Source organism: Poecilia reticulata, chromosome 9 (genome assembly GCF_904066995.2).
Source record: "Poecilia reticulata chromosome 9, P_reticulata-male-v2, whole genome shotgun sequence".
Classification (NCBI taxonomy): domain Eukaryota; kingdom Metazoa; phylum Chordata; class Actinopteri; order Cyprinodontiformes; family Poeciliidae; genus Poecilia; species Poecilia reticulata.
In genome coordinates, this window is record NC_088838.1 from 3,848,811 (window position 1) to 3,876,133 (window position 27,323).

Below are 27,323 nucleotides of genomic sequence, written 5' to 3' on the forward strand. Positions count from 1 at the left end.
CACAATGATTCTAGAACTCAGCACGATGGAGAATTCCTCACAGCAGAAACAAAAAAAAAAACAACAAAAAAAAAAAAACAGCACCGGTCTGCCGGAGAGTGAGGTAAAAAATCAAGCTTTTCTCACACGCAGTAACAACAGTCTCATCGATCTTAAGCCGGACCACCGACTCTGGTTGAATGCCTTCCTGGAAATTCATTTCTGTTCTTGGTGATTGTAACTCGGAGCTGCAGTGCTGTCCTCAGCAACTTTTTCTCTCCTCAGACAGTGGAGATACAGATCAATATTCGCCTGCTCTGCTCCAGGACGGCTGTGTGTGGGTAGACTGTGAGTTTATCAGCACATTCTACTGCATTCGTTTGAGATACGAAAGAAGTTGTTATTAAAGAAGCAAGTGTTTTCTGATTCTGCACCGAGCTTTGGGTGCTCATGATTTGTAGTGCTGTGGAAGACAATTGGTCTCCTTACAGATCTCTGGCTTTCCTATTCTTCATTTTTGTAGCTTTGTAGAGCTTAGTACCATTGTCCTGCTGCAAAATTTAAGTTTGATTGCTTGATTTCTCCTTCAGATTTCAATTATTTGCATAATTGGACCATTTCGCACAGATCTTAAAGCAGCAGGAAGGAGCCCCAGACCATCACAGTGGAAACACAGTGATGGTCTCTGGGTCTGTCACACTGTGGGTCTGTGGGTAAAATGATATTTTATATTTGTTTATTTGCACTTGGGTTAAAGTGTGATGACCAGTAGTGGTTCATTAGTAAATGGTTAATGGTTCTACTGGTTTACTGGATACCTAAAAGCCTCAGAAAGTACTTGAAAACTATCTTTAGATTCATAAATGTCAACGCCTTTGCTTCTCATCTCTTCTTGAATTTCTTTAGAATTTCTTTTAGGTTATAAAAGAAATAACAAAGTTTTGCTTTTAGTGATCATTTGGTTGCTGTCAGACCAATTTTTAAATGATTTCCTAATTCTAGAGTGCTGGTGGTAATGAGGCCTGGTTGTTTAAATGGTTTTTAGTGAACCATACAGATAAATTATTTCATCAGTTAAAACTAGAAATAGAATAGAAATATAAGGTATATATTTGTCCCACAGTTGAGACGTTCAGGTGTCACACTAGCACATTAAGGTAAGTGGAAACATGGATCTTAACACAAAGGTAAAAAAAAAAGTAAATCACCAGACAGTTTCTGAAGATGAGAGCATGGAAATCATGATTGGTTTCTCATAAGGCCAACTTGGTTTGGATAGATTTTACCACTCATATATGAAATCAAAACATTTGGTTAGGTTCTCTCTGTCAGATCTGAAACCAGTAAGTGTGACAAAAAGCAAAAACAGGTGAAATCTTTTGGTAAGAGAAGGCTTCGCTTTAGATCCGTTTCTCTTTCATTTGGCGCTCTCGTTGCGCCGTGACCCCATCTCAAGGTAACAGTGGAGTCAGCCACTCACCCCCTCCTTCAGTCCCTGTACCGGCGACCCAGATTTGGATTCTGTACCAAAAAGACAAGCTGAGTTTTTGTCATGGCTGACCTATAAAACTAGGGAAGCCTGATAAATTCTTCACAAATAGGAAGAAAGCAGGAGCCTCCTATCAACCCGTTTAACATGCAGTCCTGGGACTTGAGTTGTGCTTGTAGTCATTGAATATTTAGAGCTTTAACACACCAAGTGGGGCATGCCGCCTTATTATTCAGTTTATTTGTTGTCGAGTTAAAAAGTGGATCTGTTTACAATGCTGCTAATATACTCTGACGGCTGCTGAGCTGTGGTTTTTTACCCCTACAATAGAAACAACTACAGTGACGGTTGAGCTGCATTGCAGAAGACCTGCCTACACAAAGTAGAATGATAACATTATCCTTCTCCGAATTTTCTCCACACATTCTGAGCATTTTCTCCTGTAAAGGACAGCACAGATAGCTTCTGCTGAATGCTTGCCGAGGGATATTTTTTGTTCTGATTTATCTTAGAGCCGCCATATGGTGGAGGTCTCAGAAAAGGTGCACTACGGTGATGATTAAGTTAGTCAGCATGGGGTCCTGGCTGAGACAGAAAGTTCGGACTGCTGCGTATCTCTTCGGGAGGAACACGGAACGTCTGCTCATCAATCTTTAAGCCAACCAAAAGCAAACTGATTTTTTTTTCTTCCCAAAATGATGAGTAGGAGGGAAGGATACCGCTGCTAATGTAATCATCCTTCCCGACGTTATTTTCCGTAGCAGAAAACTCGTCCAAATGGAAACCAGATTAACCTCTATTTCCCTGCAGATCTTTCAGGCCAGACTCAAGTGGGAGATTTGCACTCACTACACTTTGTAGATCATTTTTGTTGGCTCTGACTCTTGTGTAAATACATATTTGTATGTGACTCATGGATCACATATGATAACCAACATCAAAATGAACTGGAAAATATATTGTTTGTCACATTAACAAAATGACAAAATCCCAATCTGATAACTGATTATATCATGCTCTGCATAATAACACACATCATGGTCTGCATTAATATTCTGATTATATAGAATCTAACCTTTTGAAAAGTGATATTCCTAACCGTACACTCCCTCCTTTTGCTGTTTTTCCACTAAGCAACAGATATTTTTCCCTGAGGGATTTTTACAGGCCAGTCACAATCTGCTGCTCCAACTCAGAGTTAAGACGCAGAGATTAATCATTTATTTCTGCAGATATAGTTGAACTGAAGTGTCCAAAGACCATCTTCAATCTTTTATCTGAAGCAGTTTTGTTGCTCGGCTGGGCTGGTCTATGTTTGTCTCTGTTTTGATATGACTTGTTGCTAATTCATCCCCCACATTAATTTAGTTTTAATTAGCAATGGGCGAAAAAATCTTACAGAAACATATTTCCTGCTGCTTCATGAGCTTGGCATTTTGTTTGGAATGAAAAAAACAAAAACGTATTTCCAGCGCAATTTTGTGAAATATATCTACTTTGATATGGCTGAAAAACCTCATCATCCACTTTTTATTAAACTTTTTTTTTTAATTGGCTTGTTTCCATTAACTAAATGTACTTTTGTAATTTCATTTTGTTCTATTTCATGGTGAATGGAAACAACCAGTGGGTCAGGGGTGTATTTTTTTCACTCTGACACCAATCACTTAAGAATTGAACCTTGACCTGATACCTGGGACTGAACCAGAACCTGTTTACTTTACAGACAGATTTCCACAAATACAAAGACAGGCTCATTTGTGTTGTTGTAAATGTTTCATTACTGTTTAAAACATGTTCCTTTCTAAAAATGGAGGTCTAATATTTACATTTAAAAGTGTAAATACTAATTTTTCCGTAACTAGATGGACAGCTGTCAGCACTCCAGAAACAAACTGTCTCAAAAATATCTTTCCTGTATCTCCTGCCAGAATTCCCCTTGCTGCAGCTCATTGTTCTAAGTGTGTAACCTTAAAGCTCCTCAAATTTCTCCCTGGTGAAGAAACTGTGGCTGCTTATTTATTTTATTAAACTTTTTAACCAGCAGATCGGACTCTTGAGTCCTAACATCTCTTTTTATGAGCGTTCCTTGGCCAAGTCAGCAGGCAGTTTAAACAGCAATAGCTGCAACATGCATATAAACACATCAATACTTTTATACATCACAGGAGACCAACAATAAAAGCTTTAAAACTATAACCAATGCAATGCTAGTTTTTTTAGTGCAATATGTTTATGTGTTTATTTGAGATTTAAATTCCTGAAGTTTACTGAAAAAAAGAACAGACGAGATGCAAAGGTCTTGTAAAGCTTTGGAATGCCAATAGTGATTTCAGATGATTATTTCTCCAAGATAATAAAAGAATAGTCAAACTTTTTTCTACCACGACTGCTATTATTTTAAAGTTGAAAGTGTTTACAGAGCTGACATTTTAATATACGCTTGTTCTCCAGATTGGAAAAACTTCCTTTCTATTAAAGGGTCAGTATTATGTTAAATCAACTTTTTACAGCTTTGCATTGTGTTATAACAGTGGTCCCCAAACCTTTTCCTGTGAGGGCCACATAACTATTCCCTTCTCTGGTTGGGGGCCGGAATCAGTTTGTAACAGAAAAAGTGTTACACGTTTATATTCCATTGAGGGAAAGTAACTTTAACATATGAATTCCTCATATGTTAACATAAAGGCTCGTTTTGAAGTATAAGCTGCTACTTACAGGCATTGCTTCGAAGAATTCGACCTGGAATGTGGCGTTCATAACAGACACGTGTGTTTATCTGCTCTACCGCTAGCAAACAACTGTACTGATTAAATAACATAAAAGTCAAGCAGTTCCCTAAAAGTCCAACAGATGGCAGCAATGTGCCATGCAAAACAAAACACCCACAGTTTACAGGACACACTTCCTGCTAAAGAGCCCCCTGGTGGTTGAAGAAAAATCCGCATATAAACCAGAAAATACAATATACGAAAAAAAAAATCTGAATGCTCTCTGGTATTGTTCAGAGGGCCGAACCAAATGTGGAGGTGGGCCGGATCCGGCCCGCGGGCCGTAGTTTGGAGACCACTGTGTTATAATGTTAGTCCCTCATTAAAAACATACCTGGAATATTGCTTTGGTTCTTTCTTGCATGTTTGAGAAATCCCTGAATCATTCAGCTGTGTAAAATGCCTGGGTGGATCTAACTCCACCTTCCAAGCGTAGCTCCTCCTCTGAGCTGCAGTTCCCAAGCTTCCACCTCACAGAGCAACAACCCATACTGCACCTCCTTCACTCTGCTCCTTCAGACTAGCTAGCAGCATTTAGCAAACACCTGGTGGAACTGCTGAGCTCATTACAGGAGGTACTTCTCAGTGGAGCGCTGGTAAAAACATTGTTAAATGGTTCAAAGACGAGCCATGTGTTGATGACTTCTTGAAGGCTGAGTTACAGAAAGAGTTTTTAAGAAACACAGGCCCAATTTCAAGGTCCTAAATTACAAACTCATATTTCTTTTTAATCATATTTGATCTGTAGCTTTTTTTTTTTAAACTGAAGTTAACATAGTTGCTTAACTGTGCTATAAGATGGCACTGTGTGCCTAGAAAACACTTAATACTTCCCCTTTAATTATAAAATCTACTATATTTCATTTCTGATTGCTTTATACCCTAGATGCATTGTGTGTTAGGAAAGTTGTTAAGGTTTGGATGGAAAACACAGACGTGTCTGATCGCAGAACCTATTTGCTTTAATCCACTTTAAAACCATAAAATCCATTTACTTTCCTGACAGACCCAATTCCTCTGGAAACGGAGCCTAGCTGAAGCATTCCCAGCCCTCCTCTGTGTGGGGTATGAAACTGTAAGTGTTTGCCCAGAATTCAATCACAACAGGGTTGTTTAGATCAGTGGCAGCAGATTCATGCGTGCCAGCAGGTTTTCCCCCCGCTAAAATTCTCTTCAAACTGTGAGGTGCACTACAGGCTCTGCGGCTGTTTACTAAGCTAACTATGAAACAAAACCAAGTGAGGGAGCAACAAAGCAGTAGTCAGACTGCATCAAGTCCATGTCTCCGGTGCCAGCAACCAGCTGCATTAGCATACTGCCAGGGCCACGGGGCGCCTATGAAGGAAGTCCAAGCAGAGGGATCAGCTCAGTGTTTCTCAGGGTCACACTCACATTCTCACAATCAAATTGTTCTTCCTCACATTATGGAGCTGCTGATGGCAGACAGGAGAGAAAGAAAAAAGATCTAATCAAAATATCCTCTTGGGTTGGACGTTTCTTCTCTTTATCTATTTCTGGGCGATGCAGTTTTACCAGAGACAGACAGAGACTCTTAGCGCATATAGCATGCCTCGTTCCCCCTGGGCTGGTTTAGCACTGCAGTCCATGTGGAGAGCAGCCAGCCTTGAAGAAGTGGAGAAGCCAACCGTCCTCCCAGAGCTAAAACCTGAGCAGCAACTCAAAGCAATTTTCTGGCTGTTTAATCCTTCGTTTGTGACGCCTGGTCTCTGACTGCTTTTGTTCTTGTGTGTGTTGCTCAGTCTAGGATAGAAAAAGTGCTGGTGGAACTCAAAGGTCCATGTTGTAAGGACTTGCTGCCTCAGTCCACGTTGCCTAAGTCTTTCTACTTTCTACTTCTTTGGAAATGCTAACATTGCGACAACAAACATTATATATTTCATTGAGATTTTTATACAACAGAACAGCAAGAAACAATTCATGACTATGACTTACAGAATGATGTTTTTTATTCTAAAACATGTGGTTTGTATGTGCATTCAACCCCTTTACTTAGTTACAACTAATTAAAGGAACATTTTGAAGCTACCTAACTTGTAAATAGAGTTCATGTGTGTGTAGTTTGGTCTCTGTTTTAGCCTGGTCATTTTCATCCTGGCCTATTGCGCTCGATTCAAATCTGGCTTTACAGACAATCTGCGATTTCTCCCATTGACTTGGATTCTCTCTGGTTGAATTTCTACTGGGCCAATCAGCGATCAGAAGGAGAAGTCGTAAATGAGTAAGTTGATTTTCTGAGCTGTTTTCCAATTGTAGCCCATTTCTAGTTTTAGCATTGTCAGCGTGTTCGCCACACTTCCAAACATTGAATTAGCATTAATAGCTGCCTCGTTCGGATCAGCACTTCTCGTTTCCCAGTGGAGGATGGTTGTTTACAGCGCAGGCAATTTCCATTAAGCATCATAGCGTCGAACTGGCACATTACATTACAACACAGCCAAATGTTAGCGATTGGGTAAAATTTAAAACCTCAACAGACTCCATTACTCCAGGAAGCAATCGTTTCTCAGTAGCAGAGAGCCCAGACCCTCTGGATGAAGTAAAGTGTAGAACAGAGCTACTATCGGTAACCTCTGTATTAATCCATTTGTTCTCTTTAGAGAACATTAGAGATCAAGCAGCATCATGACGCAGCAGCTACAAAGTTTAGAGTCGGATTAGTTTAGTTATTTGGATCCCTATTTGCCTTTGATGTAACAATGGCTACACTTCCTGGAGTCCACATCGTTGCTAAATTTGGACAACCCTGGAAGAGGCTCACCTTTACATAATAAAGGTAATTCGCTAAGATCACTATTTATGTGAGCCTTTTGCAGTATTAAAAATATAGGGTTAGTTTGGGTCTTTTCAGTGACTAGCCCAAAACTAGATAGTCTAGGCTAGCTAGTCCAGCCTATCTTCCTATGATAGGCTGGACTGTCTATGACTGAAATGTGGTGTGAAAGCAGGAAAACCTGTGTGAAGAAAGCAAAACAACATTCCGTAGTGCTCCACCTTTAAATGATGGAGCTGGAATTGCAGAATCACAGGAAAGTGTCTGCAGAGGATTTCCATCGAATTCCAGTTCTCAAGGGTCAGTGCAACTTCTAGATGTCTCTTCTCAACACATCTGAGTCATAGCTGGACTTTGTAGAATTTTAGTGCATGAGGAGGTCAATTCAATCTTTTGATTCAGATTGAACTGAACTGAACTGTTGGACTTGGGGACGTTGACAGGTCGCAGGACACCGGCCCTCAAGTTCTGGAGGTTGACACCCTGCCTGGGGTTTCCTCAGGGCAGAACTCGGGTTCCTAATCTAAGCTTTTGAAGCACATTCAGTGCTTCAAACACAACATAGTTGTTGTGTGCTGTCCTCTGTGTGGTATTTTGTTCATCAGACTCATCTGATCAACCTATGTCTCAAACTAGATGAACTCAGGAGGACTAAAAACGAAGGTCTGAGACACTTTTCAGATTTTTCTTTTTTTTTTTAGTTTTGAAACCGTGTTTACCATGACAACAATTATTCACTATCATGTGTTTTTCTGTCACACTAATTATCGGCTAAAACATATTGCAGATTGTGAATCTAACGTGTCAAAATGTGAAGACACTGCCCACTTCTTCTTGCCTGCATATTCATGGAGAGGGGGAAGATGGAGGAACATGGGGGTTGGGTAGAGAGGAGGCTGAAGCTGTGAGGTTCTGCATTAATCACATGTGAGACCAGAATGAAGTGGTGATATATTTTTATATATATATATATATATATATATATATATATATATATATATATATATATATATATATATATATATATATATATATATATATATATATTACAGCATGGTGTCATGAGATGCTGAGGAGAAAATCAAATTCAATCTTCCGTTCTCCACCTCAGGCTTAAAATGAACAATGCCCAGTATACACAGCCTACCTCCTGTCTGCTTAGGAGAACATTTTTAAGCTGGATGCTGGCAGCAGCTGTTAACCTTTAGAGCTGCCAAGGCACACAGCAGTTTTATTGGAGGAAGAAAACGATCAGAGTCAGCGTCTCTGCAAGGTGGATAAAGAGCACAATTATGGAAACCAGGTTTTCTCAAGAAAAAAATTAGGAGGAAACGGGTCTGCATGCTCAGTTCCTCTCCTCGCTATGGTTGCATTTCTGACGAACCATTTGTCCGACTTTTCAATTATGAATCACACTATAGAGACAAGCATCCTCCTAGCTGCTTTAAATGTTAACCTCTTTGAAAAGCTGAATTGGACATTTCTGAAAAAGAACAAGCAGATAGAAAAAACACAGTGTAGAATATCATCTGCTTAAACAGGCAGTATTTTGTCAATTATTTTAAACTTTCCATTATGTTATAATGTTATTCTCTCACCTGGAGTGTTGCTTTTATTCTTTCATGGATGTTTGAGAAATCCTCTAATCTCCCATGGCAACCATTCAGCTGTGTAAAACACCTGGGTGGACCTACAGCTCCCCCTTCAAGGAGCTGCAGGTTCTAAGCTTCAGAGCTGCAGCTCCTACCAGTCAGCTCCTTCAGACTAGCCTGAAGCAACTAACAAACACCAGGTGGAACTCTTTGTCTTCTGAGCTCATTATATCAGCTCATTATATCAGTTGGTAAAAAATGTTGTTAAAGGGTTAATAGAGGAGCCATGTTGTGATGACATCCTGAAGATGGAGTTTCAGAAAGAGCAGGAGTTTTTCAAGAGAAAGAGACCCAATTTCAAAGCTTTCAATTGCAAAGTCAAATTTCTTTTGTGTCAGATTCGGTCTATGGAGCATTTTTAAAATAACAGAAGTTAACGTACTTCTAGTTACTTCACTGTACTATTAAAATGGCACTATGTGGCTGGAAAACACATAATACTGTCCCGTTGAGCCTCATACCATCCATGCATGAAGTACAGTAAAGATGTCTCCTGTAAAGCTATAATGACCATCATCTTGTTCACACAGGCTAATAGAGGAACCCAGAAGCCTTGTGAAACGGTCCAGGAATGCTCAGCAGCCTGGACCGTGTGGCATTAACAAGCGCTTGTTGCCTTTTCAGGAAGCCCACAGATGGTTTAACCACATGCCGACATTAATCTGCCAGTTTGGACTGTGGTTTGGACCTGAGAGAGCAGAAGAGGCTCGTTGCCTTGCAGGTGTTGCCGCGGCTATTTCTGTCCCAGCAACCGTTCTGAACCTAGTCAGAAAACAATGAGCCTTTGCATAGAGCTTCCAGGTAACATGCCACGACTGAAGTAATTGCTGCTTTCGGTCCTTGAAGGAATTGAGAAGAGAAAATCAGACTTTATCACTAAATGTGTGTCTTCTCCACTGGGAGCAGGGGGGTCTCATGGGTCAGAGGCAGGAATGGGATTAGAGGTGTCCCTTTGTCAGGGAGGACAGAAGGAGGTTAATTGTTTTTAGTGGGATATGTCTCACTCCAGGTGTTCTCCCTGCTGAGGAATGTACATGAGTGATTGAGGGCAATGTTGTAAACATGAATGATTAAAAACAAGCCAGAAAAGAAAACATGCAACATAGTTTGTGTGAAATGTGTTTCATCATGCAGGGTGTGTACTTAAAGAACAAGTTATCAGACACAGAGGTTCAGAGTGTTACATACATAACTAAATATGTGAATCCAAAATGATATTTGGCATTAACGTCCCTAGGTAATTTGGACAAATCAATTTTCTAAATATGAAAAAAAAAGAACATTTCTTTTTAAATAAAAACTCACTGTTTTTATTACATGTTTTCTTTACGTGTGTGAAGCAGTAGATTTAATGAAATTAGTTGGTTTTCTTCTGTGGACCTTGGCTCTAAGCATAATTCAAAGAGGTTCAATATGATTAAGGTTGTGAAACTCCAGAGGGTCCAAACTATTCTGCTTTATCTCCCCCTAAAGCAGCTTTTTAAATTCTAATTTCTTATTTAAAAACAACTAGAATAAAATGTTTCATCTCTTCACAAAGAGTGATATAATTTTTACTGTCCTCTTTTCAGTTTGTTATATTAATCCTGACAGCATACCCCTTCGTGTGATTATCTAATACCCAGTTTCTTGAATTTTTTTCCTTAGAAAAAACAACTAAAATCATATTCTCCTAAAGCAGTTTTGATGTGTTTGGGGTCATTGTCCAGTTGCATGATGCTTGAGTCGTTTCATCTTTATTTCCTCTTGCAGTCGACACCTTCTCTGTTCATGTTGATGCCAAACTGCAGTGTGGATAGGACCACTGGAGTTACAACATCGTCTTGTTTTTTTCATGGTTCCATTTGGCCCCTGGTCCACCATGTGGTCCATCGTGTTTAATCTGAGGGTAACAGTTTGGGTAAAACTTTGACACGGTTTGGACTACCAGCCAGACGATGTTCCTGAACACTTCAGAAGTGGTTTGGGGATATGAGAAGAGGCTAAAAGTTGACCTGAGGAGTGTTTTAAATGTGGGGATCAACAAAACCACCAACAAATCAAACATGAGTACCCAAGAGTTGGTCTTTAACCTCACTGAAGTTGTATGTTTAAAGGGACTTTTTTGAGCTTTACATTATAATGTTATTCCCTCATAAAAAGCATACCTGGAGTGTTGTTTTGATTCTTTCATGCATGTTTAAGTCTCCATGGCAACCATTCAGTTGTGCAAACACCTAGGTGGATCTAGCTCTGCCTTCAAAGTGCAGCTCTTCCTTTGAACTGCAGCTCCCAGGCTTCCATCTCACAGAGTAGCTCCCCCATTCAGCTCCTTCAGACTAGCCAGTAGCAATTAGTAAACACCTGGTGGAACTGCTACTTCTCAGTACCACATTGCTAAAATCATTGTTAAAGGGTTAATAGAGAAGACATGTTGTGAAGATGTCCTGCTACAAGCTTCAGAAAGAGAAGGAGCTTCTTGAAGAGACAATTTTAAGGCATTAAATTACAAAGTTAAATTTCTTTTAAAACATTTTTGATATGTGTATAGTACATTTATAACAAATGAAGGTTAAATATTTACTTCAAATGGCGTTATGTGCCTGGAAAAAACATAATGCTGTCTGTCCCTTGAATAGTCATTCTACCATAAAATTGAATGATTCAAATGCATCATTAAAACCCAAAATTAAAGGCATTCATTGCCATCATGAGTACATGGAAACTTTTGAGCAGTGTTGCTGCTGCAATGCTATCTGCTTGCTAAAAGTAATGTCTCCATGTGTTTGTCTTGTTTTTCTACAGATCTAAAAGCAGTGCACAACCACCCTTTAACACTCATCTGCTACCTTCTCTGAGGCTGCAGTCTACGGGTGTCACCATGGGGACGAATGGTTTCCTCTTGAGCTGCTTCACCACCGCTGTACTAATCCAACTCTCCACCGCTGGCCTGGTCAAGACTGTCATCCGCCACCGGAGGGAGACCCTGATGCCCAAGAAAACCCAAGAGAACCTGACTCTCCCCCATCCCGACCAGCCTGTGGTGTTCAACCACGTCTACAACATCAACGTCCCCTCCACCTCCCTCTGCTCTGTGGACCTCGACTCGCCTGGAGGGGGCGGTGTCAAGCACAAGAGCGCCTCGATGGACATGCAGAGCACCGAACACATGGAGCACACTGTCGATGGCGACAACCAGATCGTTTTCACTCACCGCATCAACATCCCCAAACAAGCTTGTGGCTGTGACAACCAGCTGCCGGACATCAAAGACATCCTGAACAGACTGGAGATGTTGGAGTCTGAGCTGTCTAGTCTCAGGGAGCAGTGCACCAGTGGAGCTGGCTGTTGTGGAGCTCAGGCTACAGGTACGTCTGCAGCTTTCTACAATAATACACAAACCAAGGTCAAAGATTGCCATTAAGATTTTAAGTGATAGAGCAACAACACCACCCACTCCACCTGACTGCCCGCAAACATGACCCCCTGCCTGTCCCTCTCCACTCTCCATTATGTTTGATGCAATCCCTATAACTGACGAAATAACAGGACAATAAAGCACCAACAATCAGAATAATCAAAAGAAAAGAATCTGCCAAATACTTCTGCACCACTGGCTTTGAATGAAAAACTTGTGAGCTTCAGTTCAATCTGGACCAGCAAATGGTTGAGTAAGGGAACATTGCTCTGATACTTTCTGACAGCTCAGGTACACTTGTGTCTCTCAGTCTTTGCTTTGTGTTGGCAAGGTAAGTTTGTCTCTGTAACATATATCAGCGACAAAACAGTTCAAGGTTCTTCACAAGATGAAAACATAAAACAACAAACAAGCAAGAAACATGACATCATCCAACAATGTTCCACTTGTATACTGTTCCATAACAGTATACAAGTACAACACCACCTGCTAGCTGCACCAGTGGGTTGTGCAGGTGACACGTGATTTATTGTATTTTGTGCATTGCAAAAAATGATTTACATACTGGACCTGTCTGACCAGCTTTATAGATTCCACCACTTTGTGTTGGTGTCATTGCCGAGTATTAACGTCATACCACAGAGTTCAATCTCTGTCTCATTAGACCAGAGAATGTTCCCGATGGTCTGAGATCATTCCGGTGCCGTTGCTAAACTCCAGACTCGCTGCCATGAGCCTTTTATTAAGGAGTGGCCTTCATCTGGCCGCCCTACCATACAGGCTGATTGGTGGATTACTGCAGAGATGGTTTTCCTTCTGGAAGGTTATCCTCTCTCCACAGATGAATCCTGCAGGTCTAACAGAGTGACCATCAGGTTCTTGGTCTCTTTTCCCCCGATCACTTAGTTCAGATGGCCGGTCAGCTCTAGGAAGAGTCCTGTTGGTTCCAAACTTCTTCCATTGACCAATGATGGAGGTTGTAGTGTTTGCGTTGTAATGTTTCTGGATCCTTCCTCAGATTTATGCCTCAATACAGTCCTGTCTCTGAGGTCTAGAGACAGTTCCTCTGATTTAGTGCTTGTTGTTTGACTTCTGACTTTACATGGACAGGTGTATGCCATTCCAACCCAAGTCCAATCAACTGAATTTGCCACTGACAGACAGTTGAGCTGTAGAAATATTTGAAGGCTGATCAGTAATGATGCCGCAATATTGCGCTTTGTCAACAAACACTGTGAATACTAGTGTCATTGTTTATTTTTAATACATTTTCAAAACAATTCCAGATTTCATAAAGCGGTATTTGTGAGGAAAGTGATTCATTTAATAAATACAATTAGGAATAAGACTGTTAACATAACAACATGTGGAAAAGTGAAGTGTTGTGATACTTTGATAGCACTGGTGCACTGTATGCACAACTTTTTGTTGGACACATAAAAAAATGTGAGGCACTGTAGGTGGACAGCAATAAAATGTATTTTATGCCCTGAAACGCTTCCCTAACCTAACCAATGAGGGTCCAGAAGGAAAGATAATGACGTAAAAGGAAGAGATACAAAAACAGCAACTGCAAGTCCAAACCAGATAATCATTTTTACAGGTGATGTATCTTCTCCTGAGGGAGTCATCTGAATTTGTATCCTGACATTAATGCGGATATCTGTAGAATTTGCTGTTGGCTTAACTATAGGTGCAGCCAACAGTTGGCAGAGAAGTTCAGCTGGCAGGAAGCATCTGTAGAGGACAGATTGCATTAAAATTGAGGGGAAATGTCAGCATGAAACAAAGTAGAAATTACAACGCTTTCTAAGTTTTTACTTTGTTTTCTTTGTTTATGCATAATCAGGGGTGAAAGTAGGCGGGTTACGGCAGGGTATGGCAGGGTACTGCGATCCCCAAAAAAAATTTAGTGGGGGGATGCAGTACCTGCAAGAGAGGGGAGCGGCTGTCTGATGTTAAAAAATCATTGGGTCAACTGTGCAGCCGTAAGAGCACCCACTAATCAGCCGTGACTGATTAGTTTTTCAAGAATAATCTAAAACACGACTTAATCAGTTAATAAACAGTTTTTTTCCCATTTCATATTTTTTCTGAACTGTGTCTCCATCAGATTACCAGCATTAGCAGATTTTGGTGACATTATCATTACTAAATTAGTATTAATCCTGAAACTACACAGGATTTAAAATGAACTGATGAAGATGGTCTATGTGTCTAGTCTGGCCTGGGAGAGATGTCTGTGGTTCCCTTCTGGACCTGTTACCCATCAACCCGATGTGGAAGACTATGTTCAGAATTTAGCTCTCACGGCGTCTCGCGGTGCCAACATTGCAGCCAGTGGGCTGAGGGAAGTACAGCTCCATTTTGTAGCATAGAGCTTACCAGCTGTTATCGCTTCGCAAAAAATTCATAAGCACAGAAACTCCAAAAGCAAACAAAAAATAAACAAAAAAGCAATTATTGATATATATATATATATATATATATATATATATATATATATATATATATATATATATATATATATATATATATATATATATATATATATACACACACTCTTTTGTCATAGAACCCCCAAGAATTTAAAACTACTTTCACCCTTGTGCATAATTGAACTTTTATTATTTATTTATTTTTTTTAGTAAGTATGCAAAAAGCATAAAAAAACAACTAGAAAACGTAAATTAATTTGTTTTTGTGATTATGCATTTCTAGTTGCTAAGCTATGCACCACTGGTTCATGTTTTTTGGATATATCATGAGGTATTTACAAGTAAAAGTCTGTAAAGTAGTTGGTCTGTTTGTCAGTAAAAAAAACAAAAAGAAAAACATCCATGACATTTACAACCAGTATGTGTAACTTGGGAAAACAGAAGGTTTTTCATTTAAGCATGAATTCAGCAGATTTGAATCGGGCCTTTGTTTTTCGACTGTTGTTCCTTGGCTGGTCTTTGATTATAGTCTTCCCAGAGCAGGTTTCAGCAAAGGCTACTGGCAAACTCACCACAGCAAGCTATCATGTTTGAGAAACTGACATACTTGAATAGCTTTGAAATAAACTTCCTTTTTACTCGTCTTGTTTTCCATTAGGAGAGGTGTCTACAAAGCCATTCTGTAACGGACGTGGAAACTGGAGCACGGAGACCTGCAGCTGCTCCTGCGAACCCGGATGGAAGGGCCCCAACTGCACGGAGCCGGAGTGCCCCAATGATTGCCAGGACCAGGGTCGCTGTGTGGATGGGAGATGTGAATGCTTTGAGGGTTTCGGCGGGAATGACTGTGGTGTTGAGCTCTGCCTGCTGGACTGTGGCGACTACGGCCACTGTGTTGAAGGGTCCTGTCTTTGTGAAGAAGGCTTCATTGGTGAAGACTGTTCTCAGACTAACTGCCTTAACAACTGCCTGGGTCGTGGGCGCTGTGTTGACGACGAGTGCATTTGTGATGAGCCATATACGGGCTTTGACTGCTCTGAGCTCATCTGTCCTAACGACTGCTTCGACCGAGGACGCTGCATCAATGGAACCTGCGAATGTGAAGAGGGATTCACTGGAGATGACTGTGGAGAGCTCAGCTGTCCTGAAAACTGCAGCAAACATGGCAAGTGTGTGAACGGCCAATGTAAGTGTGAGATAAACTACGGTGGAGAGGACTGCTCAAAGCTTCTTTGTCCCCAAAACTGCAATGAGAGAGGCCATTGCTTTAATGGGAAGTGCATATGTGATCCTGGCTTTGAAGGTGACGATTGCTCAGTCCTCTCATGCCTTGACAACTGCAGCAACAGGGGTCAGTGCATTAACGGAGAATGCGTTTGCGACATAGGATACGAAGGGGAAGACTGCAGTGAACTCTCCTGCCCCAACAACTGCCAAGAACAGGGCCGCTGTGTGGATGGGCAGTGCGTATGTGAGAAAGGCTTTGCAGGTGAAGACTGCAGTATCAAGACATGTCCTAAAGAATGCCATGGAAGAGGGGATTGCGTAGATGGAAAGTGTGTGTGTTTTGTGGGTTTTACGGGAAAAGACTGCAGCGAACTGACCTGCCCGAATGACTGCCTGGACCGCGGTCACTGTGTGGATGGCCAGTGTGTTTGCCACCAGGGTTTCACTGGTCAGGACTGCAGTGAGAAGACGTGCCCCAAGAACTGCCACAACAGAGGCCGCTGTGTAGACGGCCAGTGTGTTTGCCACCAGGGTTTCACAGGCGAAGACTGTCATGAGAAGACATGCCCTGAGAACTGCCATGACAGGGGGCGCTGTGTAGACGGCCAGTGCATTTGTCAGGAAGGGTTCACAGGCGAAGACTGCAGTGAGAAGACGTGCCCGAAGAACTGCCACGACAGAGGCCGCTGTGTGGACGGCCAGTGTGTTTGTCAGGAAGGGTTCACAGGCGAAGACTGCAGTGAGAAGACTTGCCCAAATAACTGTCACGACAGAGGCCGCTGTGTGGACGGCCAGTGTGTTTGTCACCAGGGTTTCGTTGGTGAAGACTGCAGTGAGAAGACGTGCCCTAAGAACTGCCTAGAGAGAGGACACTGCAGAGACGGTGTCTGTGTATGTTATGAAGGTTTCACGGGGCTGGACTGCTCTGCGCTGAGCTGTCCAGAAGACTGCCACTACCAGGGGCGCTGTGAAAATGGAGTGTGTGTCTGTGAGGAAGGCTTCATTGGAGAGGACTGCTCTGAAGGTAAGCTAGACCATGGATGTGTAGCTTTCCAAAATATTTTCATTTGTGTAACTCTTACAATCAGTTCTCAAACATGGAGTTCTTAAAAGCCCTAAAGTAACAGTAGCATTATTTTTTCAGTAGCAGGAAAAGACTGTCAGAAGGATAGAAAGGAGTTTTTAAATATAGTTAACACATATTAAGAATACATTTTTACTTGTATATTTTTGTAGGTTAGTAATTCTCATCCTTAAAATCTGATTACTAGAGTAGAAATTTAGCATTGAAACATTTCCTGGGAGAAAGCTAGAACTAATTTTGTGTAACAAGAGTAGGAAAAATGTTGACATTGTTTTGTGGGTAGAACAATAGTCTGCAGTTTGTATTTTCTAACGTCAACTGAAATAGATTTTTACAATGATATCTGTTTACAACCATTTGTGGCAAAAAAAGGGAGAAATTATTTGAATCAAAATAATATATTATGGGTTTTGTTGTTTTGTTGAATGTTTTTGTATTTCTAGTGGCCTTTATTTATTCATAGCTAGACCAGAAGGAGAGGAGAGAGAAGGGGAAGGACTGCACTAAGTATTGAATTGAATCCTATGAATAAATGCAACTAACCCCTTCTGAAAGCTAAAGTGCACTGGCAAATTTTGAAAAATTACAGCAAAATTCCTCAACTGAGCAATACCTTAGTTGATAGTTTTGGAATGAGAAGAGTTAGGTCTCACAGAGGAAAGTCACAAACAACAACAACAACAAAACATGATAACTTGAAGTTCTGGAGAAAGAAACCTTTTCTTTTCTAGTGGGATGGAGATCATCATGCAACTAGTTCAAATACAGTAAGTACTCTGAGTGCAAGAAAAGTTCTTGAGAATCATCCTCAGCATTTTATTTTGTTCAGCAAATTCCACTAATAAACAATTGTTCAGATCAGATTGACAAAAGAGTCTTTGCTGTTGTCTTTGCGCTGCTAGTTCCACAGATAACTGTTCCAGTTAGTAGTTGTGATATATATATATATATATATATATATATATATATATATATATATATATATATATATATATTTATATAGGTATAACAATGTAATGTAGTATAACATTGCTATAATAATATAGTAATAAAAGGCTCCTTGCAGTTAAATCAAGAAAACGGTTCACACTTTCTTAAATCATCTTTCTTAAAAGTGATATTTAAAAAAAAAGATATTTAGGGGAAAAAAAGTTAATACTACTACTACTACTACTACTACTACTACTAATAATAATAATAATAATAATAATAATAATAATAATAATAATAATAATCTCTTTTGGCAAAAAAATGACTTTGGTATCTTTTTTAGAAATGAGACAAAATATAGCTGTGATTCACAAAGAACTGTGTTTGTAGAAAAAAATATATTAGAAAAAAAAACGTTACTTTGTTTACAGAAACATACGAAACTGCAAATCAACTGGATATTTTTTTGTGCACTTGCTTTTTGATCTGTCTCTCAAATGAAACCGTTAACTGCTCTATGTGGTTTCTAGTAGAGTTCACACAGCTTTCTTTTGTTTTGTGCAGTGCCATTGTACAACCACTGTCATCTCAGCGGACTCCACACTGTTTGGATTAAATCCAATTTAATATAGTCGCTTGACTTACATTGGCAAATCAGAGCAGAAAAGTTTTTATTTGAATGCACAAGTTAATCTGTCCAAGATCCAACATAAAGCATCCAGTTAAAATCTGTCTCAGTAATGAAGCTGTCAGCTCAGGACTTTGGAATTGATTTCCTCATATGACTAGCTATGCAGTAAATATATGATTTGGTTTGCATTGGCTTTGATTGACCAGTAATTGCTTTGCAGGATCATGTAGTGAAATGATAAAATGTAGTTCTGGAAAACAGCTTGGGGTGAGGGAACTGGAATGAGGGTGGATTGAACAGTCTGCAGGTTTTTACCAATCAACAGTGTCCACAATTCAGATAGAGTTATAAAAGCTTGAAATGTCCAGAATCCTCCACAATTATCTGAACCCCCGGTAAAGACATGTAAAAAGCCTTAACTCTTGTGTTTACAAATGGGGTCCAACTGACCCCACACCCGTGTCACTTGTATCATTTGCCTCAGTCCTCGTATGTTTGCCTCAGTCCTCACACACACAAGGGTTAAAATAGAACAAGATCATGAACTGACATTGAGAATGAAATATAAAACCATTTATTTCTAATCTTCCTGCTTTCCTGGGTTAAAAATGTGACACAGATGTTCATTTCTGTTCGTTACTCTTCAAAATAGGAAGGACAGCAGAGGTCATTCAGAAAAGTGGGATGTGTTTTCTGAATGAAGTGTCTGAGTGTTTTCACAGAACCAGGTAACTTGCTGAAACCACCTGATGATGTATTGGCATGTAGAACCACTCTGCTTCAACAAAACCTTCAGCATGAAAAGGCAATAAAAAAATGATAGCTATTGTCATAATTTTTCTTAATTTAAAATGTTCTCTTCCACCCAAAAAGAAAAAAAAAAGATTTTTTTATATAAGTAATGATGTACTAAACATAGAAATTTAGTCTCCGTCTCCATTACTGACTTCTGTTTGAATGATAGCAGGAGGATGATGTAATTCAAACAGAGCGGTGACTGTGATTGGTTCCCCTTCTTGTGAGGAGCATAGTTGTGGCCAATTGCATTTCAGTAAATAAAAACAGCAACAGCGAACTACAAAGCTACGCAAACAGAAGGAATAACAGCAAGCTTTCTATAAATGTAGTGGCGACAAAAACCCTAAGTTCCACCCCAAAAAATAAATACGCAAGTAAAGATACTCAGAAAATGTGCTTAAGTACAGACCTTGAGTAAGTCTACTTACTGTCCCTTACTGTCCACCACTGCTGATTGTCCATGTTTCTCCACAGTCTCACCACCCAAAGACCTTACGGTTGTGGAGGTGACTCCTGAGACGGTGGACCTATCCTGGGAGAATGAGATGCGAGTGACAGAGTACCTAATCACCTACGTGCCCACGGCCCCTGGCGGTCTGGAGCTCGACATGCGGGTGCCTGGGGACCAGAAGGAGGCCACCATTCGGGAGCTTGAGCCTGGTGTGGAGTACCTGATCAGTGTCTATGCTGTACTCAGCAATAAGAAGAGCGTTCCTGTCAGCGCTCGCGTGGCAACACGTAAGTGAAAGCTCTACCTGGCGGCTCCCAAAATGCACCTCAGAAGATATGGATGTGTTAAGAGTTTTTGTCATGTTCAGATCTCCCCGAGCCCGAGGGTCTTAAATTTAAGTCAGTTCGAGAGACGTCAGTAGAAGTGCAGTGGGACCCCCTGGATATCCCATTTGATGGTTGGAACCTCATCTTCAGAAACACAGTGAGTCTTCTAAGTTCCCAATGAAAGGAACCTGTTGCGGTTTTGGTAATTACACACATTTTCTTCCAGCCGAAACCTGATCTGGCCTGACCTGCTGTAAAACCCCGACTTTAACCCCCACCTCCCATTAGAGCCTGCTGCATACATTATGTTGAGAACCCAATGGAAAATGACCTAGCCAAACCAGAGGGTGAAACACAGCAGTTAAAGTTATTAGCAAGGCCTGACAGATCCAATCATTGTACAAGCGTTGGAGGCTGAGAACTTTCTGAGTGAAACTGTTCCAAAGAGAGCTACTAGGATCTGCACAAAGCCACATTTAATTAGAGAAACTCCCTGCCTCCTTTCCAGTCCAAACACCACTAAGAACATCTTTATGTCTGCTTTTATACCCGTCTCTGCACACTTTATGCCAGAACTACTCTTTGAGGACTGATTTTTTTTTTTCTTTCTTTCTTTTTTTTTTTTTGCTGTTGGCAGAAAGAGGAGGACGGTGAGATTCTCAACTCTCTGGGCCGGCCAGAGACCACCTTCGAGCAGTCGGGTCTGGGTCCAGGCCAGGAGTACGAGGTCAAACTGGAGGTGGTGAAGAACAAAAAGCGTGGGCCGCCTGCCTCGAAGAACATTGTCACAAGTGAGTTCACGCAGCCTTGCTGCACACTGATGCTGACTGGACATGACACAGTGGTCAACACATTCTAAGTTCTTCAAAAGCCTCCCACTTGAATGTATATTTTTTATTGATTTGCTTTGCATAAGAAACAGTGTTCAGGAAAGAAATATCTTTATTAGACAGAAAATCTCCTCCAGTGTGATAACAGTGTGGTCTCTCACACCAAGATGTTCAGTGGTCATTCTATACACTGCAAAAACACAAAATCTTATCAACTATTTTTTGGTTTAGTTTCTTGTGCAAATATCTTAGCTCATTAGAAATTAGACAAAACTAACTTACAAATAACTTTTCAGCAAAGAAATAGGACCTTGTTTTAAGTCAATAATTCCTTAATAATGGTGAAAAAGTATTAGTTCTATTGCCTGAATATTTCACTTATAACAAGACATTTTCCCTTAGTTACACGTTAATTTATCTGCCAGTGGAATATTAGGAAATATTTACTTAAAACAAGCCTCCATATCTTGCTAAAAAGTGGCTTTTAAGTTAGTTTGTCTTATTTCAAGTGCACTCAAATATTTGCAGTAGAAGATAGGCCAAAATTACTTGGTAAGATTTTCTGTTTTTGCAGTGGAATGGTCCAGTCAAAGCTGGGTGGGACATACCCCCAATAACATGTAGCTGCATTTCCTGCAAAAAGTGGTTCTACATAGAACTGACTGAAAACATAAGCAGGCTACACTTTTATAGATCTCTATCTGTAAAAAGGTCGTCACATCTGATAAACTATAAAAGAGGAATTGGATATCCTCCCTGTTGTTTGTGAGTAAAAGTGTTAAAAATAGTTTTTATCCCATCATAAATTCAAGGAGTTTGAATTCTCTTGCAAGGCACAGTATCTCTTATCAAATCATATCCTGAATTATTCATTGCAACAATGAACCTACTTCTGTTGTTTAGTGTTCACGACTGGTTCGTCAGTCATCTTGTTAGAAAATGTCCGTTCTGGTTACCACTTTCGAACCTTTTTCCCCTTGGTGTTTTGTTTTTCCATCAGAGCTGTGCTGAGGCAGCTACTTGTTGTTTCCCCCTGAGAGCGGGTCGTCACATCTGATAAAATATAAAACAGAAATCAGATATCCTCCCTGTTGTTTGTGAGTAATGTGTTTACCTTCAGGTAAGCCGGAACACAAAGAAAATATGAGATGAGATAAAGGTGATCGACCTGAGGAATCGTGTGTTTCTGACCACCCTTCAGTTGAGCCTTATCACTTTTGATTCATGTCCATAATCAAGTGTGTTTTTGCTCCCTTCACCCATATAGATGCAGGTCATAAAAACAAACTGATGGATTCTGGGTGACAAAACTATACACTCTATAACTCTGTAGAAATTGAAAGATTGATATCAAATAATTGTAAATTCAAGCCTTTGCCGTGTATTCTATCAACCTGATATAAAGACTAGAATAAGTCTTTGCTTCACTTTCAACATTTGAACCCAGTGGAGTAAACACAGGGATAAGGACGCTTTTCTTTCTTCACACAGAGAGGTTTTATAAAATAAAAGATTTATTTAAGTTCAAACGTAATGGTCAAACCAAGCGTTCACCTTTAGATACAGGCTCATTAGTTTCTTTACCTGGCTCATCCATCTTCCAGTCAGTGAAAGCAGAGAAGTGTTCATGTCAAGCCTGACTGATTGGCTCATTAGAGATTTCTGCAAAGCTATGATTTACCAGAGGCGAAAAGGCTGATATGGATTTCCAGTCCTTGCTGACAAGTAATGACATACTCCCTCCACTTCTTTACTTTATAAATCCTTAAACTTTAGGAAACTCAGAGCTGGAGATCAATACTATGACCTCTCTGTAAGAGAGCAAGAAAACAACCTCAACATGAATATATTTATTTTTACTAATGAATAACGGTCAGCTTGCAACACGTTTATTATTTCTCCCCTTGTTCTCGTCGTACACAAGAGTACCCACAGAAGAATCTATGCAGATGCAGCACATTCCACAACATGGGATTAAATAAAGCAGAATGGACTCTTTGAGGAAGCTAACATCCTTAAGTGTTTGCAGCATCTTCTATAAATCTGTTGGGGCAGCAGCATCAGAGCCAGGGACCTAAAAAAGCTCAACGACTTGAAAATGAAGTTGTGGTTGTGGTGAGGGGATGACGCTGGAACCTCTGGAGATGATGGTGCAAAGAAGGATTCTCTAGAACATCAAGAAAATGATCAATCGATCAATTCAATCAAGTTCATTTGTAAAGCGCATTTCAGCAATGAGGCAGTTCAAAGTGTTTTACGTCACAAAAACACAGAAATGCACAATAAACAATTGAGAAAACCAGTAAACATTAAATTATGTACAACCCTGAGCATCCTCTTCATGAGGACAGCAGAGTGATCAGATTTATTAGGATCCTGCATTTCTTAGCGGTTGCAGTCCTCCATGGAGGAGGGATCTCCTTCATGCAGTGCATTAAGAAGTTAGAAGTCAGTCTCTGTTCTCTGTGTGAAGCTCAGGTCTTCTTGGCATGGGTTCACTCTATTGTTCTGGAAATCAGTGACCTTCCCCAACCTCTATGGCATGCTGTGGATTACTTTTAGAGACCATGCTTTTGTCTGTATCATCAAAGTAAGAGTTGTGTCAGCTTGCATTCCTGGTGTCATACTCCTTCTGGGCACAGGTCCGCCTTGTGTCACTGATCCTGGTTCAGATGATCATGGAGAGCAGTTTGGAGTGTAGAGTGTCTGCTCTGTTGGCCTCATGGTCTCATATATGCTTGCTTATTCATGATGTGGTTATGTCAATGTGCCAGGCCAGAATCTTCATTGGCTGCAAAACTGTTCCAGCTGTTTCAGTGTCAGCTCTGTCTCAAGTGGAGGGTACCTGAGACAGAGAGGTATCTAAGATCTTTTATCATTCGAAGGCTTTGGCAAAATGTTCAGTATTTCATCAGCAGTGGTGAAGGTGCTGCTAAAATCAGTCATGGTCCAATAAGAATTGAGTTAAAAAGCAAATCTCTGAACTACCTCACCTTCATTGCAACACTCCTCTGATCAAACGAGCAAGATTTCAGAAACAAACTGCTGAACTGAGCTTTCTCTGTAGAGTTTAGGACAGTCATCAACATTAGACATCTCTCAGCTGGAACACAACTTTTCTCCATCTAGAGGAGGTAGACCATCTCATTTGGACATCTGAGATTGGACCTGCTGAACTCCTTCCTTTTTTATGTGAATCCCCCTGGAAAAAGACTCCAGAGCAAACCCAGAACTCAGTTTAGGGTTTTCCTATGACCTGGGAATGCTTAGGACATCCCCATCCTCAAATAGTTCTGATGGAATAAGGAATGTCATGACTGGCTGGATGGCTGGCTGGACGGATGGACGGATGGATCCAGTTAGGATCTTGTCACTGTGTCCTGCATTTGCTTCCACATATTTGTCATCTATACCTGGCTGATGATGCTCTGAGTCCTCTGAGACACTCGGGGTATATTAAAGGCTCCTGTTTCACTAGCTTGGGGGGTTTCATGGTTTAAAGAATGCCGATTCTCCGCTCTCCCATCACCATGTGTGGGAGGCACCATTCATTCATGCAGCCACACTCAGAGGGACACAGCCCTTCTAGGAGAACACAACCCTGACACCCCAATGACACACTGCAGCCATGTTGGTAGCCAACTCTGTGCTAGGCTCACATGAAGACCACATTTTATCAACTTTTACAGAGAGTTTACTTTCTTTAACATGTTTGTGTGTGACAAATCAATTCAAGCACCAGTGAAAAGTCAACCTTCATGGAGCTGGGATTTGATATGTAAATTATATTCATACTCTCAGAAAATTCAAGCAAACTGCCTCATTGAGAGCGTCTATGTTGCTGCACTGACTCGACTATAAGGCGTTATTTTTGGAAAGTAAAATTTCCTTTATGACATATTTGATATATACAACTTTTTTTTTTACCAAGTAAATCTAACATACTTTCTTCATTGTGCTGTAAAATGGCTCTATGTGCCTGGAAAATACATAATCCTGCCCCTTTTTTGAGCAGGATTATTGATTTTACAACGACTCCTCCTCCACCTGTCCTTCCAGTGATCGACGCCCCCGGTCAGGTGGATGTGCGAGACGTGACGGACACCACGGCGCTGGTCACCTGGTTCCATCCTGTGGCCCACGTGGACGGGGTCAGCGTCTCCTTCGGGCCCAGCCTGAACCCAGTGGATCGTAACGTGGTGGAGCTGTCATCTGCTGACACACAGTACCACCTGGCTGGCCTCAGCCCTGATACGCAGTACGAGGTGTCTCTGACGGCAAAGAGGGGGGAGCAGAGCAGCATACCTGTGTATGACTCCTTCCTCACAGGTAAGACTCCTGGAATCTTCTTCCTTTCACAGCTTTCATTAGACGCCCAGGGATGTGGGGACCACACAAGATGTTGCTGTTGCTGTATTTATGAGAATGGATGCATGTAATCTTTGAACTTTGACTCAGTTCCCCCTGCTAGTTCAGGATATAAGCCCCTGCTGGACCTGTCTCCTATTGACTTCCTGGTGGCGGCAGCAGAATAATATTATTCTATAGATTTTATAAAGGCATTGTTAGGTAATTATGACTATTTTTTTAATTAACTGATCATTCCTTTCCAACAGTGGGAATCAACAAAAATCTTCTTGCCCAGTTTAAGAATTAGTTTGTCCCTATAAAGCTCAGAACTTCACTCTGGAACTAGATCTTGTTTAGCTAACGTTACAAACTCAGACCCCGTCCACATAGAGACGAGATCAGGTATGTCTGCAAAGGTATATTTCCTTCCAGGCAGTGTGTCCACACAGATCTGGTGTTCTGATCGTCTTTGATCACTTCTGGCCTCTCAAATTCAGGAGGACAAATGACCAAAATGCAGATTTAGTGTTTCAGTGAGCACATGCTCCATCTGTGTAACCGACATTCACCTCTCTCTCACAAATCAACATTGTGCTATTAGTGTTGTGTTTAAGAGCAGTATTGCTGTTGCTTTGTGTCACATGACTTCTTCATGCATGAACAGTGTTTTTGTATAATTCTGTGGCAGGCAGAGCTGCAGCGCCACCAACTGGCCCAGCATACATCCTGTCAAATGGAGGCATGTTTTTGTCTTCATTGTTTATCATAATGTGTTGTGTTCATATCAGTGTTCACAACAATTTATTAGACATTTTCATATTGTCTTTGTCACAGCAAGACTAAGGCAACTTTGCTGCCACATTTACATTTTTAAATTGAAGGCAAAGTGGTGTTTTCTGAAATAAAATTGTTTATAGTGAGATATAAGAGACTATAAATTCTTTGTTCAGAGGTCAGGCTTTTTTCATCCATGGCATTTTTTCATCTATATTTCCAACTCATACATTTAAGTTGTCTAGATGTTTCTTCCTGATTCTTTGATCATCTGGAGCAGAAGGTTCAATCTCATTCAAACAAACGGTTTAAATAATATTTATTTGCCTTATGTCTGTCTCTGTGCCGTAGACCTGGACGCTCCCAGAGACCTTCAGACGGTGGAAATAACAGATGAGAGCATCACTCTAGAGTGGAGGAACAGTAAGGCTCAGGTGGACCAGTACCGCATCAAGTACGGCCCGCTGTCTGGAGGCGACCATGGAGAACTGCTCTTCCCGCCCGGAGCCAGGGACTCCACCCAGGCCAAAATCACCGGTACAACAGACAGACGGTAGCTTGTCCAAGCTACCGTCAGCAGGCAGATGTGGAATGTAAAAAGCATGGTGGTGAATTAATGTACCAGAACAGAATCGGAGCAGTTCTGATCATTTCCTTCTGCCATGCAAAATATGAGAACCTGCATTTAGCAGAATTATTTCTATTAAATAAATAATAGAGATTATTTATTTCACAAATAATTTACCTTTTACATACCTTTCAGTGGCATGTAAAAGTATGAGTAAAAAATTTCAACCATTTCAGCAACTGGTATGATCCGTATGATCCTTTTTTACTCTGTGTAAAAAAAGGAATCTTTGTAAATATTTAAACTGCTTCATGAATAGAAATCATTTTGTCTTCTTTTACTCTGATACTCCAAGATGTCCGTCCTTCCTTCCTTCCTTCCTTCCTTCCTTCCTTCCTTCCTTCCTTCCTTCCTTCCTTCCTTCCTTCCTTCCTTCCTTCCTTCCTTCCTTCCTTCCTTCCTTCCTTCCTTCCTTCCTTCCTTCCTTCCTTCCTTCCTTCCTTCCTTCCTTCCTTCCTTCCTTCCTTCCTTCCTTTCTTCCTTCCTTCCTTCCTTCCTTCCTTCCTTCCTTCCTTCCTTCCTTCCTTCCTTCCTTCCTTCCTTCAATAGAATAAATTCATTTTATTATTTTCTCTTGTAAATGACTGAGAACTGAACAACATTGTAGTTTGCAGTTATAGCAGAAACTAAATGGCTTAATTTGAAAATGAAGAAGTTTTGGGGGCTTTTTTCAAAACGGTCAGCAGGATTTTCACCCAGTTCATTTTCCAAAACTCCATTTCCTTTCTTTTGTCTTGTTAATGTTTGCCTGGACACAGTAACACTTTGTTTTGTGTA

General features: G+C 40.7%; 1 protein-coding gene across 3 annotated transcripts in view; it reads left to right on the forward strand.

Moving 5' to 3' along the window:
* The window catches only part of tncb (tenascin Cb), a 115,678-nt gene that overhangs the window by 58,480 nt on the left and 29,875 nt on the right, over nucleotides 1-27,323 (forward strand). For all 3 annotated transcript variants that reach the window (XM_081611259.1, XM_081611260.1, XM_081611261.1), the window contains 7 exons: nucleotides 11,467-12,029; nucleotides 15,176-16,768; nucleotides 19,662-19,925; nucleotides 20,006-20,121; nucleotides 20,602-20,755; nucleotides 24,854-25,123; nucleotides 26,270-26,455. In XM_081611259.1, the coding sequence (XP_081467385.1) occupies nucleotides 11,543-12,029; nucleotides 15,176-16,768; nucleotides 19,662-19,925; nucleotides 20,006-20,121; nucleotides 20,602-20,755; nucleotides 24,854-25,123; nucleotides 26,270-26,455 (3,070 nt within the window). In that variant the 5' untranslated portion in view covers nucleotides 11,467-11,542. The remainder of the gene's footprint in view (nucleotides 1-11,466; nucleotides 12,030-15,175; nucleotides 16,769-19,661; nucleotides 19,926-20,005; nucleotides 20,122-20,601; nucleotides 20,756-24,853; nucleotides 25,124-26,269; nucleotides 26,456-27,323) is intronic.